General features: G+C 35.2%; 1 protein-coding gene across 4 annotated transcripts in view; it reads left to right on the top strand.

Annotated features, from left to right (window-relative positions):
* Nucleotides 1-17,110, top strand: part of LOC114334888 (pancreatic triacylglycerol lipase-like) — a 221,183-nt gene that overhangs the window by 154,656 nt on the left and 49,417 nt on the right. For all 4 annotated transcript variants that reach the window (XM_050642969.1, XM_050642966.1, XM_050642968.1 and 1 more), the window contains one exon: nucleotides 5,149-5,301. In XM_050642969.1, coding sequence (XP_050498926.1) covers nucleotides 5,149-5,301 — 153 coding nt within the window. The remainder of the gene's footprint in view (nucleotides 1-5,148; nucleotides 5,302-17,110) is intronic.

The following is a 17,110-nucleotide window of genomic DNA, read 5'->3' as shown; positions in this document are numbered from 1 at the left end:
ACCCAAGATCCATCCAAGTACCGCCCAATTACTTGTCTTCCAACTTTGTATAAATTGGTCACATCCTGTGTAACCCGGCGTATCTACCAACATTGTGCTCTAAACAATATCATAGAGCCTCAACAGAAAGGATGCGCTAAGGGTTCCATGGGTTGCAAAGAACAGCTTATCATCGACTCAGTCATTTCTAACCAGGCATTCACTAAAAAAAGGAACCTTTTCACTGCTTTTATTGACTATAAAAAGGCCTTTGATTCAGTACCGCATGAATGGCTAATAGATATATTGAAAATATACAAAGTCGATGATAACATAGTGACCTTTTTAAGGCATATAATGAGAGATTGGAAGACTAAAATTCACCTCCAAATACCTGGTGAAAACAATATCGAAACCGAAAATATCGCAATCAACCGGGGCCTATTTCAAGGAGACTCGTTGAGTCCATTGTGGTTCTGTTTAGCTTTGAACCCCCTTTCCCAGCTATTAAACTCCACTGACTCAGGTTTTAGCATTAAAAGCAATAATACTGTGGTAGCGAAGCTCAATCATCTGTTGTATATGGATGATTTGAAATTAATGGCTTCCACTCGAGAACACCTAGAAGAGATGCTAAAAACTGTAGAAACATTCTCTAATGATATTAGTATGCAGTTCGGTCTAGACAAGTGCCGTGTTTTGAATATAGTCAGAGGAAAGGTACAGCCCGGTGGATTCGATATGCAAAATGGCCAGAACATCGAGGCCATGGGCGACAACGATATGTACAAATATCTTGGAGTAAAGCAGGCGCGGAAAATTGACCATAAGCAAATGAAAACTGAGATAACTACTGAGTTTATAAGAAGGGTAAAACAGCTGCTTCGTTCACAGCTTAACAGTAAAAATTTGTTTAAAGCACTAAACACCTACGCTTGTTCCGCGCTTAGCTATTCATTTGGTATTGTTAAGTGGACAAAAACGGATATAGAAAATCTTCAGCGAAAAGTACGAACACACCTCACAAAGGCACAAAAGCACCACCCTAAAAGTGCAGTAGAACGAACGACATTACCCCGGTATTTAGGAGGAAGAGGGCTTATGGATATAGGTGAGCAATTAGATAAACAAATTGCTAATTTAAGAACTTATTTTCAGATGCAGGCTGAGACATCTACTCTACACCGCGCCATTTGCGCAGTAGATGACACAACACCGATCAAACTGAGGGAACCAGAAATGCGCTTAAACCACCTTACTAAGGACGAAAAACTGCGCGCCTGGATGGGTAAGCCTCTGCACGGGCGACATCCCAATGAGGTCAGCCAAGACTATGTCGACAATACAGCGTCGAACTATTGGTTGACATCAGGAAAGATGTTCCCTGAAACGGAGGGTTCATTACTGGCCATTCAGGATCAGGTTATACCAACCAGAAATTACCTGAAATATATCGTCAAAGACCCTCAGGTTCAAAACGACAGATGCCGATATGGATGTCAAGCCCAAGAAACCATCCAACATATTACAGGGGGCTGCCAAGCATTTGCTGCAACTGAATATAAGGAACGGCATGACGCAGTGGGAAAAATCCTTCATCAAGAGATAGCTAACAAGTTGGGACTTCTCCAAACGGACCATCTCCCATATTATCAATACGTTCCTGAGAGTATGCTTGAGGATGGCAACTACAAGCTATACTGGGACCGCAGTGTGCTCACAGACCAAACAGTGGCACATAATAGACCAGATCTCGTACTAGTTAATAAATTAACGAGACAAACAACACTAATTGATGTGGCGATACCTAACAACAATAATCTACGTAGTAAATTTACTGAAAAGATCGCCAAGTATAGAGATCTGGAAATTCAAATACGGAGACAATGGAGAATGCAAAGTACCCAGACGATACCTATTGTTATATCTACTACTGGAGTCATTCCGAAGACCCTCCCCGAAAGCATAAAAAAGCTGGGTCTCAATGAACATCTTTATAAGACCATGCAGAAAGCTGTACTACTTGCGACGGCCAGAAGTGTACGAAAATTTTTGGGAGATACACCTGCATTCCAAGTCACCTAGGGCTCGATAACACGGAAAGAGTCCCATCAGAGCTCAATCCTTTTGATACCGTAGGTATCTGGGATGAGTCAATTTTCCCCTTAGAGGGAGTGTGAGCCGTATGGCTAAATCTGGATAGTAATAATAATTAAATTGCTGGTAAATAGCTTTTCCCAAAAATGGCCTATTCTCCGATAATCAGCCCAGACTACTAGCCCCCCTCCTTTCTGATTTCGTGTTTCCGGTTCATATTCGCCTACTACTTCTCCGCCTCTTTGTCCCTACCATCATAATAAAGTCATCTAAAATAATAATAATTTCTTCTTTTTTGGCTTCTTCTAAAGTTTTGTCTAATATACAGTGATGAGCGCGCTAATAACCGGCAAAATAGCATAAAAGATGGAAAACGTATTAAGTTTTGAGATAAAAAGAAATAAAACTAGTCGAGCTGGTAAATTTAGCGATATTAACCAATTAATTTACATCATATTGATTGTTTCCCACCTTTAGACGTATCGGACGAGTTTGGCAAATACCACTGTCACAGTGACAGTTTTAGTTTACATACTCCTCTGATACGTGTGAAGCTGGGAAACAATCAATATAAGATTAATAAAAAGGTTACTATAATATCGCTAAATTTCCCAGCTCGACTAATTTCATTTCATTTTATCTCAAAACTTAATACATTTTCCATCTTTTGTGCTATTTTGCCGGTTACTAGAGCGCTCATCACTGATTATATCCGTATTAAAATTGATAACAAGGACCATATTGATCCCTACTCCAAACAAGGACAACGTGAGTATCCTGAGACAGATACCAGCGAACTCAGCTCATTCAATAAATCTATGTTTCGTCGACGGTCACGAAACAATGCAGAAACTCCTTAGGGTACGAACATGCCGAAGATACATGGATGAGCGCGGTGTAGGTTGCGATCGCGGTCAAGGTTTACATAGATGACGGGCAGAACATACCAAAGATACCCTCCTTTCAGTGTTCTTTGTGGTTGCTGAAGTGACTGACACGTTTTCTGGGAAAGTTAACTTTTTAACATTAATTTACACATTTTTCTACAATAAATAATAAATATTAAATCAATCAAACAGAGAAAGCCATCAAACAGAGCAAAAATCAATCAAACAGAGAAAGCCATCAAACAGAGCAAAAATGGGAAATCTCCAGGCCCTGACCAAATACCATCAGACTGGCTCAAACTTCTGGATGACGACAATTTCTCACAACTAACAAACATTTATAACTATATATACGAGACTGGCATGATGCCACAGATATGGTTAGAGTCTACATTTATTCCACTCCCAAAAAAGCCTAATACATCATCATGTAAAGACTTTAGACTAATTAGTCTCATGAGCCACTCTCTCAAGCTACTTCTTAAGATAATTCTTAATAGAATCAAGCAGAAATGTGAAGAGACAATGGGAAACAAACAATTCGGTTTCAGAGAAGGATTGGGAACAAGGGAAGCTTTGTTCTCAATGTTAACATTACTTCAAAGATCATGGGAAGTACAGAAACCAATTTACGTCTGCTTTATAGATTTTGAGAAGGCGTCTGATAGAGTTCAACATGATAGGTTGTTTGAATATCTAGAAATGATTGGAATAGACGATAAAGATCTGAGACTTTTACAACATCTATATTGGAATCAAGAAGCTTCTATTCTGGTAGACGGCAAAGAAACAGACAAAATTTGCATTCAAAGAGGTGTCAGACAGGGTTGTGTGTTATCCCCAACTTTGTTTAACGTATACTCAGAAATAATTTTTAATGAAGCCTTGGAAGGACAATGTGGAGTTCGAATCGGGGGAGAAACTATTAACAACATCAGATATGCAGACGACACCGCGATCATGGCTGAAAATATCGAAGATCTTCAATTCCTTATAGATCGAGTCACTAGAGAATGCTCCAATAACGGACTTAACATAAATGCAACAAAGACAAAGTTACTTGTGGTTAGTAAACAACACGTCGGCCCTATGCAACTAATTGTCAATGATGAATCAATAACAAAAGTTAACCATTTTAAATACCTAGGATGTTGGATAAACGAGACACTAAATCCGGATGAAGAAATTAAAACTCGTATAGAAATTGCAAGAGGAGCATTTATGAAACTTAGATCTATTCTGAGCAACTCTCAGCTGAACTTACAACTAAGAATCAAGTTCCTAAAATGTTATGTGTATCCTGTATTACTATATGGATGTGAAACCTGGATCATGAAGGTTAACATGATGAACAAATTAGAAGCCTTTGAGATGTGGTCGTATCGTAGAATGCTCAGAATATCTTGGGTTCAACGCATTTCAAACAGAGAAGTCTTAAACAGAGTAGGTCAAGGCGAAGGTGACTTAATGAAGATGATAAAAAAGAGAAAACTTGAATATCTGGGGCATATAATGAGAGGTAGCAGATACAGGATGCTGCAGTTAATACACAATGGAAAGATCGACGGAAAAACAGGAATTGGTCGAAAGAAATATTCATGGCTCCGAAACCTTCGTCAATGGACTGGCTTATCAGCAGATCAATTGTTACATGCCGCACAAGATCGAGAACGATATCGGCAAATTGTTATGGAAGCTACCTACGCCTAAAAATTTGGGCACGGTACTTAAAGAAGAAGCTTAAATCAATAATAAAATTTATTCAGTAATTTATCACGCGATCAACAGCTCAATCGCGATGTAAATGAACTATTGTGCTCTGGCATTGACATCGCTGTAAACCGTGATAAGAGGTCGCAAGGGTGAACTGGTGAAACAATCTTGGTATGTGCGATCTCATAAGCAAATGAAGGTGTGTTTTGACATCGATTTTTAGCGACCGCGATCGCCATCCCCACCTCGCATATCCATGTATCTTCGGCATGTTCGTTCCGTGAGTCAAACAGCATTAAACACTGCTCTGAAGTTATCTAATGGTTGCAATTCTTGTCCGAAGTGAGCAAGGTTCTTTGATGCTTTTGCCAAACCGGAAGTTGCTTATTACAACTCGATTGATTCAAGGAAACTATTGTCCAAAGTAAATTTTCTCATTTATGTTAATCATATTTTCTTTGTTTTTTTTTAGGTAAAAGATATGAGAGATGAATTACTTAAAGCCCTAGATGTTAACGTGATAGTCGTAGATTGGGCTGGTGGAAGTTTACCTTTGTATACTCAAGCAACAGCAAATACAAGACTTGTAGGGATGGAAATTGCCTATTTAATTAATTACGTAGTGGTAAGTAAAAAAGGAGATATTAAATAACATACACAGCTATGTAAAAAATTTGCTATAAACTTTCCGATACCAATCTATAATCAACAATATCGACAACTAAAATTTCATATGGATAATTTATTTATACATATGTATGTAATATTTTTCTGCGAATTTTCTTGACTGGAATTAATAGAACGCATATAAGGATAATTAAAGACATTAATACGAAGAACAAAACTAGAATAAAAGTCGAGAATGAATTAACATCGGAAGTAGAAATCAACTCGAAAATCAGACAAGGGGATAGCTTGAGCCCATTTCTGTTTAAATTAGTAATGGACAAAATCATAGAAAACATTAAAAGGACTGGAAAATAAAAACAAATAAAAATCCTCTGTTATACTAACGACGCAATCTTAATCTCCGATAACGAGGATAACCTACAGCGAATGGCACAAACTTTCAATACAGTGGCGAAGAACTACAACATGAAAATATCAACAGCTAAGACAAAATCCCTGGTAGTGTCAAGGGAACGCATAAGATGCAAATTAGTAATTAACAACGAACTAACTGAACAAGTCTCGAGATTCGAATATCTGGGAGTCGAAATATGTAGTTATGGAGATGTTAAAGGGAGCGTCCGAGTCCGAAAGCAAGCAAATAAAGCCAATTACGTGTCAGGATGTCTGAGGGATATCTGATCTGGAGAAATAAAGATATGAGGCTGGAAGGGAAAGTACGCTTATGCAAATCATGTGCAAGACCAATCATGACGTACGCGATAGAAATAAGGTGTGACATAGCGGAAACCAAGAGCATACTGAGAACATCAGAAATGAGAACGTTGAGGTCAATAACTGGGAAAGCACTGACAGACAGAATACCGAACGACAGAATAAGATATCTCTGTAACATACAAGACATAGTACTGTGGGGAAGACAGAGAAGACGAGAGTGGAATCAGCATATGACGAGAATGAACAACGAGAGGATAGCCCGTATAGCCAGAGATTCGAAGCCAATAAGCAAGAGACCAATAGGAAGGCCCTTTAAAAGGTGGCGAGATAGCTGGCAGTCAACATCACAGCTACGAATACAAGCTCAAAATCGGTAAAGAACAGGCCAAGAGGCCTAATATAAAAAGAAGAAGAAGACGAAGAAGGGATTAATAGAACGCATTATTGTTGTTCAGTTGCTCGATCGGTTGCGCCAAGCAAGAGATAACCAGCAGATTAGCACAAACAAGAACATGTATTAAACAAATGAACGGGGTACTGTGGGATAGAGAGATTACCAGAAATACAAATAAGAGAATATATAACACCTTGGTACGTAGTGTAATGACCTATGGAGCAGAGAATTGGGTAATAAACAAACGAAACAGGTCCAAAATTACAGTAACTAAAATGGAGTTCATGAGAAGTAGCTACAGAGTGACAAGAATAAATCGCATTAGAAATAAGGAGGTAAAACGAAGAATGGCAACAGAATAATACATACTCAGCTACATCGAAGAAAAACGTTTAATTTGGTATGGACATGTGAGAAGAGCAGATCGTACAAGGTGGATATCAAAGATTTCGGATTGGAGCCCAATAGGAAAGAGAAGAAGAGGTAGCCTTGAAAATCACGGAGGGATGTTATTTACGAGGCCATGGAAAGACGAGACCTTAGAAATGTAGAATGGTAGAATAGACAGGACTGGAGACGTTGACTGGAAGAACGTAGGTGGCGACAGCTGTAGAAATCCTTATATAGATAGATAGAATATTGTTGTTCAAACGTTTCGGCAAATAGGCATTATCCATGAACACTTTGTTATTTATAGCTATGATCACATTTTACAATATTGGTATTTAAAACTAAAATGATAGAGAAACAGGCAAGAAAAGGGAACACATTTTCCGGTATTTTCGATTATTCTACTTTCACCTCTTAGTCAGAGTCAGAATCACCCCAACATTTTTTAATGGCAATGAGAGTCAAATAAGATATCGTTTTAAAGCCCTTACAATTCCCTGTACCTTGGTCCTTAAATTTTTACATTCGATCTAATACTTTATTTTAATTATTTAAAAAGACTTTTTTCTACAACCGTGTTAAAAATGCAATTTTTAGCACTCGTAATGTCAAAAAAATATAAAAATGGAATGTCAGTCAAGTTCAAGTAAAAGTTCTTGTAGATATTATCCTGTAATTACGTTTGTAGAAAAAATATTGTATGATATGCGTGTTAAAAAGTAGCTACATTTTTAAGGCACTCATGTGAATTGCAGAACTCGCTTCGCTCATTCTGCAAACTTTCACATGCGTGCCTTAAACGTGTACTTTTAACACTTATATCATAAATAACTATTAAACTTTAAATTGTATTTATTATCTGCCTAACTAGTTGATTTAATAAGTATGCCATTGGTTTAAATTTTAATTTCTTTCTTCGCCTAACTTTTGTTTTTTTTGTCACATTTCTGATACTAAGTAAATGATATGAATACTTAAAAGAGATGAACTTGAAAATTTTTTTTTTGTGAATAGCAGATGCATTCATTTGTAGTCTTTGAAAATATATTACCATAGTTTGTTTTATTCCGGAAATGGTAGATAACGTTTCGTTGTATTTTATGAACAATAAAAATGTGCTAATAATGACAGTTTAGCATTTTAATGAACGACATCAAGATAAATAGGTACGGCAAGTAGGAACTATGTTTCGAGCCGAACCATGTTAAGTACGAGGCAACTAGCAGCAGTATCTGGAATCGAATGAACTAGCGTTCAAGCCATTTTGAAGAAGAATAAATTCCATCTTCATAAAAATCCAGTGTTCCCGTCATTTGGAACGTCATATTACGAAAACGTTCCATGTATTTTGTCGGACAGAATATGCAATTGATTTGTTACGCTTTCATTAAACTCTCATGCAAAAATCAGATTGCTATTACTAACCAATATGATTCTTGTCATTTGGCATGTTCTTGGTATTCTACTGATTAAAATACCCAGTTGGTGATAAACACCTGTCTGATTTTTGTTTTCCTTGTCAGGAAAAGGTTTTCCTGTAGTTGGCTGTATACCACATAAAACGACTAAAATCCTTTATAAAAGGTATATTTGTTAAAATCCCTAAAAAGGGCTACATCACAGAACTAGTTTTCGATCGGGTGACCGATCATCATCAGTGCTTACCTAAAATGCGTATAACCTGATAAGATAATGTAAAGTTTTTAAATTTTGACTACGGTTTTAAAAACAGTTATAGGTTATACTCACGTGATTCTAACATGCTAACCACCAAAATATAAAAATATATGGGCAAAAACCCTCTAAAATTGATCCGCCATGGAAACAGATAAAATATGTGAACTTAAACATGGATGTACAAAATATCCCATGTATTATGCCCCAGGTACCATTTGAGCCCAATGGTACCTGGAGCATGGAGCTCAAAGGCTCAAATGGTACCTCAAATAACCTGGAGCCTAAAGGCTCAAATGGTACCTGGAGCATAATACATGGGATATTTTGTGCATCCATGTTTAAGTTCATATATTTTATCTATGTTTCCATGACGGATCAATTTTAAAGGGTTTTTTACCCATATATTTTTGTATTTTGGTGGTTAGCATGTTGAATCACGTGAGTATAACCTATAACTTTTCTCAAAACCGTAGTCAAAATTTAAAAACTTTGCATTATCATATCAGGTTATACGAATTATAGGTAAGCACTGATGATGATCGGTCGTCCGATCGAAAACTAGTTCTGTGGTCTAGCCTTTTTACGGATTTTTACAAATATACCTTTTATAAAGGATTTTCGTCGTTTTTTTTTTTTAATGAAATGGTAACAAATCAATTGGAAGTTCTGTCCGACAAACTACATGGAACGTTTTCGTAGTCTGACGTTCCAAATTTTTAACCAGTTCCACAATTAAAACTTCCCCTGTTCCAGTGTTCCCATACATCAAATATTTGTCCGACTAGACACCGTTAAGCTATTAACAAATTTTCAGCTTGCTATTAGTCAACTTTTTTTGGTACGCGGGTTTCAGGTCTATATTTACAATTACTGAAAGACGTGATTAATTTTGCTTTGGCTTATATTATTGAAAATGATAAACAATATGATGAAGAACAGTAGATTTTTTTCATCAGGATCGCCCTACTCCGCATTATGCGTCCTCTTCGTCAATATTTAGACCAGAGTTTTCCACGGTATGAGATTGGGAGAAGAGGCAGCATCGAATGGTTTCCTTGATCACCAGATTTGTCTCTCCTGCATTTTTTTGTGAGGACACCTAAAAAGTGAAATCAAGAAAATACCACCCCCGTCTTTAGAAGATTTACGTCAACTGTCAACGAATTGTTAACCGTTATCATTGCATGGACACATGAGGTCATCAGTTTCACTATTTGGTCAACTAATAAATAAGCAACCAACTAAAAATATTAATTTATTTTTTTTAATAAATCAAATAAAGTACTAACCCGTATTTAAAAATTTTAAAACTAATATATAGAGAATTGTAAGGTCCTTCAAACGAGATCTTGTTTAACCCCCATTGTCACTAAAACATATTGGGGTCACTCGTACTTTGGCTTAGGGGTAAAAGTAAAATAATCGAAAATACCAGAAAAATGTGACCCCCTTTAATCAAAAATTGACCTGGCGCTATTTTTCAAAAATGTTGTCATAGTGCCTGATTCGTTTCGTCTTCTGTTTCGTTTTAGTTCGGCTACCCTGTATAGTAAGAAGTTGGGTCATCTAAAACAAATGCAAAAAATTAAAAGTAAAAGATGGTTTTGCTGGTATTAATTAAAATGGTAAATAGTTATTTAAATCTGATACTTTTCGTGTTGAAAGTTCTTTCTGGTACATCCTTAATCTGCTACTTTTACAATTTATAAGAGCGCAGACGACGAATATAGATAACAAAAAGGACTCCTTGCAATCACATTCCGTTTTCATTCGTCTAGGAAAAGGACAGAAGAGGAACTTCCTAGTACTCAAATCTGAGTAAAGATAGAAAAGTAAAAGATGGTTTTGTTTGTTTTTGATTCAGAGGGATGCACAATCGCTGGACAGCTGTTTCCACCATTTCAGGCTTTATCAAAAGCGCTAGCGTGCACTCCTCTGAATCGAAAAACAGCTCAATCATCAATTTAAGGGGAATTTGAAAGATTATTCAAATTCCCATTGGGACGCGATCCAGCGACATCTCTTAACAAACTGAAGAGTCTCAGATGAAGAATTCACCATTATAATAAAATTAAAATGGTAAATAGTTATTTAAATCTGAGACTTTTCGTGTTGAAAGTTCTTTCTGGTAGATCCTTAATCTGCGACTTTTACAATTTATAAGACCGCAGACGACGAATATAGAAAACAAAAAGGACTCCTTGCAATCACATTTCGTTTTCATTCGTCTAGGAAAAGGACAGAAGAGGAATTGAATTTGAGGGAATTTGAATGATCTTTCAAATTCCCCTAAAATTGATGGGTGAGCTGTTTTTCGATTCAGAGGAGTGCACGCTAGCGCTTTTGATAAAGCCTGAAATGGTGGAAACAGCTGCCCAACGATTGTGCATCCCTCTGAATAAAAAAACAAGCAAAACCATCTTTTACTTTTCTATTTTTACTCAGATTTGAGTACTAGGAAGTTTTTTTCTGTCCTTTTGCTAGACGAATGAAAACGGAATGTGATTGCAAGGAGTCCTTTTCATAGGCGTAACCAGGATAATCCTAATGGGGGGGTTACAAGTACTGGAAGGTCTCCGAGGGATATGGTGTTAAGCGTATAGAGCTCAAAGTACATCCCAATGGGGGGGGGTTATAACCCCCAACCGCCTCCCTGGTTACGCCTATGGTCCTTTTTGTTTTCTATATTCGTCGTCTGCGGTCTTATAAATTGTAAAAGTCGCAGATTAAGGATGTACCAGAAAGAACTTTCAACACGAAAAGTTTTACATTTAAATAACTATTTACTATTTTAATTTTATTATAATGGTGAATTCTGCATCTGAGACTCTTCAATTTGCAAAAAATTAACTTAAGAGTGGATACAATACGAGTAAAGAGAACGACCAAAAAGATTTCTAAAAAAACTCTATTAACAGTTCGTAATTAAATTAAAACTAATGTATTACATCAACTTTAATTTATTTATTACATATCATCGATAATGTAATAATACAGATACTCATCTTCTAGCAATTAAATATGCCGACAAAAGAAATTTGTGTCTATAAACTCATCGAACGGTAAATGAAAATACGATTGGCAAAGAAATGCAGGTCAGATCTAAAATTAATAACAATTTTAAATTCTTTAATGCACTGACATACTTTCTTGCATAAGCATTATATAATTACTTTAGGTCGATAACTTTAAACAATTTATAAGTTAACTATTTACTATTTGCAAAATAATTCCTAACATGGTTTAATCATTCGACAGTTTTTTTTCTGTGTTGTTTGCAAAAGGTTTTGATTGACAAATACATGCACGTTTGTTGAAAACGTTGTGACACTGCCACAAGATATTTATTTCAAAATGTGCTTGCATAGACAGTTTAGTTTAGAACTTGTACACTTCTTTGTATTACTGTTATTTTTTGCATTTTTTGAAGATGCACTGTTTGCGCATAGCTCTATTCATTGGCTGACTGCACAACTTGCTTCCATTTCGAACGGTCATCCATGATAGTTACTGTCAGTAAGTAGCCCCATTTTTCTTAAATCTGACCATATGTTAACTCTCCATCGCATTGGTGGACGTCCTAAGGGCCTTCTTCCTGTCGGAGCTTCCTCCCAGTTTAACTTGGACTTCGTCGCTAGCCTTATACATCTGTTTGACCTCGACATTCGTTCTCATTCGGTACTGGTTAGTATTCGTATCGTGATAAGGTCCAAATATTCTTCTGAGGATTTTTCTTCCAAAACATCTGAGTTTACTTTCCATTGCTTTTGTCAGCGTCCACGTCTCACACCCATACATGAGCATCTAATCACTTTTTTATATTCTGATTTTTGATATTCGTGTTAAACTTTTTAAATTTAATAGTGTTTTGGAGGCTATGCATACATCTGTTTGCTGCCTAAATTCTCAGTAGTAATTGCGCAAGAGCTCTAAAATTATTTAATTTTCCCCGAGTGACACTTTGACAGTTTTAATTTCACGAGCCGAAGACGAGTCAAGGTTTCAGATGTCAAAGTGCCACGAGGGCGAAAATTCTATATTAATTTTAGAGATCGAGTGCAATTTGTTGCGATTAATTAACGAATAAAACTGTTCAAAACCAAAATTTTGTTGTAATTAATTTATGTAAGTACAAATTAGTACAATTAAACACACAGTTGTTATAAATATTTGACGGTTGAAAGTCATCACTTTTATAATTTTTAAAACATAATGTCACTGAATGTATTTTTTCATAGCAACGAAGGGCATCTGACGTAATATACTTGACGACGGGAAATTATCAAAAATTATGGGGTATAATATCACAAGAGAGTGAGAATAAATTGAAAATAATGCGATAGTTTTTCGAAAATTTGTTGTCTGGCAATAGACACGAGGGCCCGCAGGGCTCGTGTGGCTATTGCGCAATGACAACAAATTTGAGTAAAAATGAAGCATTATTTTCTTATTTATTCTTACTGTCGTGTGATATTCGTAAGATTATTTTTTAATAGGTATATTGTGGATATTTTCTTAAATGTGACAGTTGTCAAAACTAGGAAACTGGTTGCCATTAAACAGAAAAAATCTACTTAAAAAAATTCTATCGGTAATTTTCTACAGTAGATAATTCTCAGTATAATTTTAATCTGATTGGACAGAATTAAACACGTGATCAAATATCTTACTATACGATTGGAAGTTAAAATCATTGGAAAAAAAATCAGTTTAATTTTGATTTCTGTAGCTTTCTATTGGTCAGAATCTCCTGTGAATCAAATAATCCCTTTTATCGCGTCCGTGATATCTTTATCTGCGGTAATTATCACTCCGAGATTAAAACTGTCCACTCTTTCAAAGTTATATTGTAACATTTGTCCTATTCTATCTCGTCTCTTTTAGCTGTTGATGCATATATATTTGGTTTTCTCTTCATTGACCCTTAAACCAGATTTTTTGCCTCTACCTCTAATTTATTGAAAGTGTCCTTCACATTTCACATTGGTTTGATATGTTTTTTCACAATGTCAATGTCGTCCTCGTATGGTATTAGTAATTTTTGTCCATTTACTGTCAGTATTTCTGTTCTAATTATACATAGTTGTTCTTAATATTTTCTCCAGGATTATTTTAAAAAGTAACGGTGATCTACTTATTTCAGGCCACTGTTTATTTCAAACGATTCTAAGAATTTACCTATCCGTATATAAAACGATATATCCGCATATTATATAAAACGATGTTTATCTATCCGTACTCTGGATCTACAGCCGTTTAGGTACATATGTTATTATCTTAGATATAATTATCCAAGATATTATCTTAACGAGCTGAATAAGTTTTTATACACGGTTTGGTCAACTGATAATTTATTTTGTATTATTTCCTTAAAGGTGGAAGCCACGGAAATGGATGCCATCAGAAGATCGATGAGAATATCAAGAGCCGAAAGAATAAGAAATGAAGTAATAAAACAACAAATGGGTGTAGAGGGCACTATAGTTGAGGATATTGAGAAAAAACAGCTCATATGGTATGGGCATGTGAGCCGAATGGGGGACGAAAGATTGCCTAAAAAAACTATGACGTGGCAACCCCCAGAGAAGAAAAAACGAGGAAGACCACCACACAGCTGGAATTTGGGAGTTGTGAAAGCGATTAGCGCTCGAAATCTGAATGAAGACCTAACTCAGGACAGAATACAGTGGCGCTTGGGAGTCGGACAACGTCGTAAGACGTTATGAAACCGAATATATATATATATATATATATATATATATATATATATATATATATATATATATATATATATATATATATATATTATTTCCTTAAATATTCTCTCTAAGTAGTATTCTTGTGTGGTTCTTAGAACTTACCTACTGAAAATAGATCTGTAGTTTTTTTTATCATTGCGGTGTTCTTTTTTTATACATCGGTAATATTATTCTCTTCCCATTATTTTGATTTTCCCTGTTGTCTATGCTTTTTGTAGTATTTCCAAAAAGTGTCCTTTTCCGCCAGCACGATCAACGACTACCTACGTCTTTTCGTGTTATTTACTCTACTTTATTGTAAGCATAAGCCCATTATTATGTTATGCTCTGATATTTCCATTACATAAGTCATTGCCACAAGTCATGTTTTTTGAAGATTGCAACTTTTAATCCCATATAAACTTGCCTGCGTCGAAATCGGCCCACTTTAAACTTTTGACTTGAACTGTATTTTTTTTTTTTCAGAAACATTACTCGGATAAAAAAGGATATACTGTTTGAAAAATGATTTAATACGCTTTAATATGAGTATACATTTGTCATGGATCGCTTGTAATTTATGTGCGTAGCAACCGATAAATATAGAAATGTGTTTATTTGGTGTTTACAACGATAATAAGAAATTTGTAAAAAAGTTGTTATTATTTAGTCCTGTCGCCAGGGGGGATACAACGGCCTCCTGTATTCAGATGGACTTACCCAAGTTTTTTTTATGTATTTTGACCCGTAGAACACGAATTTTTTGGGTAACAGTTGATCCGCATGTCGATAAGATTGTTATAAACCAAGAAGTTGAGGAATCACATAACAGCGATTTCTCGCAAAACAAAACATTTTTTTTGTATTTTTTGGGCCATTCTAACCAAAAAATGTTCCTACAAATTTTTTCGTAGGATGCATAGTTTTCGAAATAAACGCGGTTAAACTTTCAAAAAATCGAAAAATTGAAATTTTTGCACCCGAATAACTTTTGATTAAAAAATAAAATACCAATTCTGCTTACCGCATTTGAAAGTTCAAGTCAAATTATATCGGTTTTAGTTATTTGTATTGCTAAAAATTTATTATTTTATTGTTAAAAAAAGCTATAAACACCTAGTACTTGAGTGATGTTTTCAATGATTTCTCATTTAAAATCGAACGAGTAGGTAGAAGAGGTAAAAGTGCAAGCGGAGCTATTTCTACGTAGCATGCATTAAAACGCATGTATTAGGGACGGGAAACACTATGTGTTTATAGCTTTTTTTAACAATCAAAAAATAAATTTTTAGCTGTGCAAATATTCAAAACAGATAAAATTTGACTCAAACTTTTAAAGGCGGTAAGCAGAATTGCTATTTTATTTTTTATTCAAAAGTTATTCGGGTTCAAAAATTGCAATTTTTCGATTTTTTGAAAGTTCAACCGCGTTTATCTCGAAAACTATGCATCCTACGAAAAAACTTGTATTAACATTTTTTGGTTAGAATGACCCAAAAAATACAAAAAAATGTTTTGTTTTGCGAGAAATCGCTGTTATGTAATTCCTCAACTTCTTTGTTTATAACAATCTTATCGACATCCGGATAAACTGTTACCCAAAAAATTCGTGTTCTACGGGCCAAAATACATAAAAAAAACTTGGGTAAGTCCATCTGAATTAAAAAGGCCGTTGTACCCCCCCTGGCGACAGGACTAATTGCCTTTGCAACTAAAAATTGCATATTGTTCGTGTTTCATAATTAATTAGTGTTCAAGTGTGTGTAATGTTAATGAGTAATACACCAGAAAAAGCCGCCCAAATTATTGCCTTAATAGAAAATGGACCTATCCAGCAGGTGAACAGCAGAAAATGTTGCTGTACAGGATTATTCACTATATTTTGACCCCCCTGTAAACTGCTTTATTTACAGAATTAGAAAAAAATGTAAAATACAAAAGTTATTTGATTTTGAAATTATGCTTTTTTGACATATATATCATACTAGTTACGTCGTCCATCTGGGCGTGATGACGTAATCGACTATTTTTTTTTAAATGAGAATATGGGTCGTGTGCTAGCTTATTTGAAAGGTTATTCAATTCTCTTTTCAGTAATATAAACATTAAGATAAATATTTATACAGGGTGTCCAAAAAATTTTTTTTAATTAAATTAATTGACACAAAAAGAAGAAGGTATGTAATTTATTTAATTCAAAATGTCTTCTACTGCTCTTAGAAAACAGAAATATAAGTTTATTGCACAAATAAATATTGCTTTTTGCTTAAATTCAATGTTCAAACTGCCAAGAGGCAGATGGGTGGCAGCTTGAACATTGAATTTAAGTGAAAAGTAATGTTTATTTGTTCAATAAACATTTATTTCTGTTTTCTGACAGCAGTAGAATGTATGTTGAAATAAATAAATTGCATACATTCTTCTTTTTGTGTCAATTAATTTAATTAAAAAACATTTTTTCTGAATACCCTGTATAAATAATCATGTTAATCTTTATATTACCGAATAGGGAATTGAATAATCTTTCAAATGAGCTAGCACACGACACCTCTTCTCATTAAAAAAACAGTCGATTACGTCATCACGTCCAGATGGATGACGTCACTAGTACGATATTGTATATTATATCAAAAAATCATAATTTAAAAATCGAATAACTTTTGTATTTTACATTTTTTTCTCATTCTGTGAATAAAGAAGTTTACAGGGGGGTCAAAATATAGTGAATAACCCTGTACAACTGGATACGACACGCTCCGCGCTTCGAAGTGTGTTCCAGCAATATGAGGAGACTGAATCCTTTTGTAGACGATCTGGAATAGGTAGAAAGCGATTTACAACTGCTCATGATGATCGCTTTATTGTGTCAATATCAAGAAAGCGTCACC

The sequence above is a fragment of the Diabrotica virgifera genome, chromosome 2, assembly GCF_917563875.1.
Source record: "Diabrotica virgifera virgifera chromosome 2, PGI_DIABVI_V3a".
NCBI lineage: Eukaryota > Metazoa > Arthropoda > Insecta > Coleoptera > Chrysomelidae > Diabrotica > Diabrotica virgifera.
The sequence above is the reverse complement of the archived record's forward strand: the minus strand, read 5'-3'. Positions and strand labels throughout refer to the sequence as shown.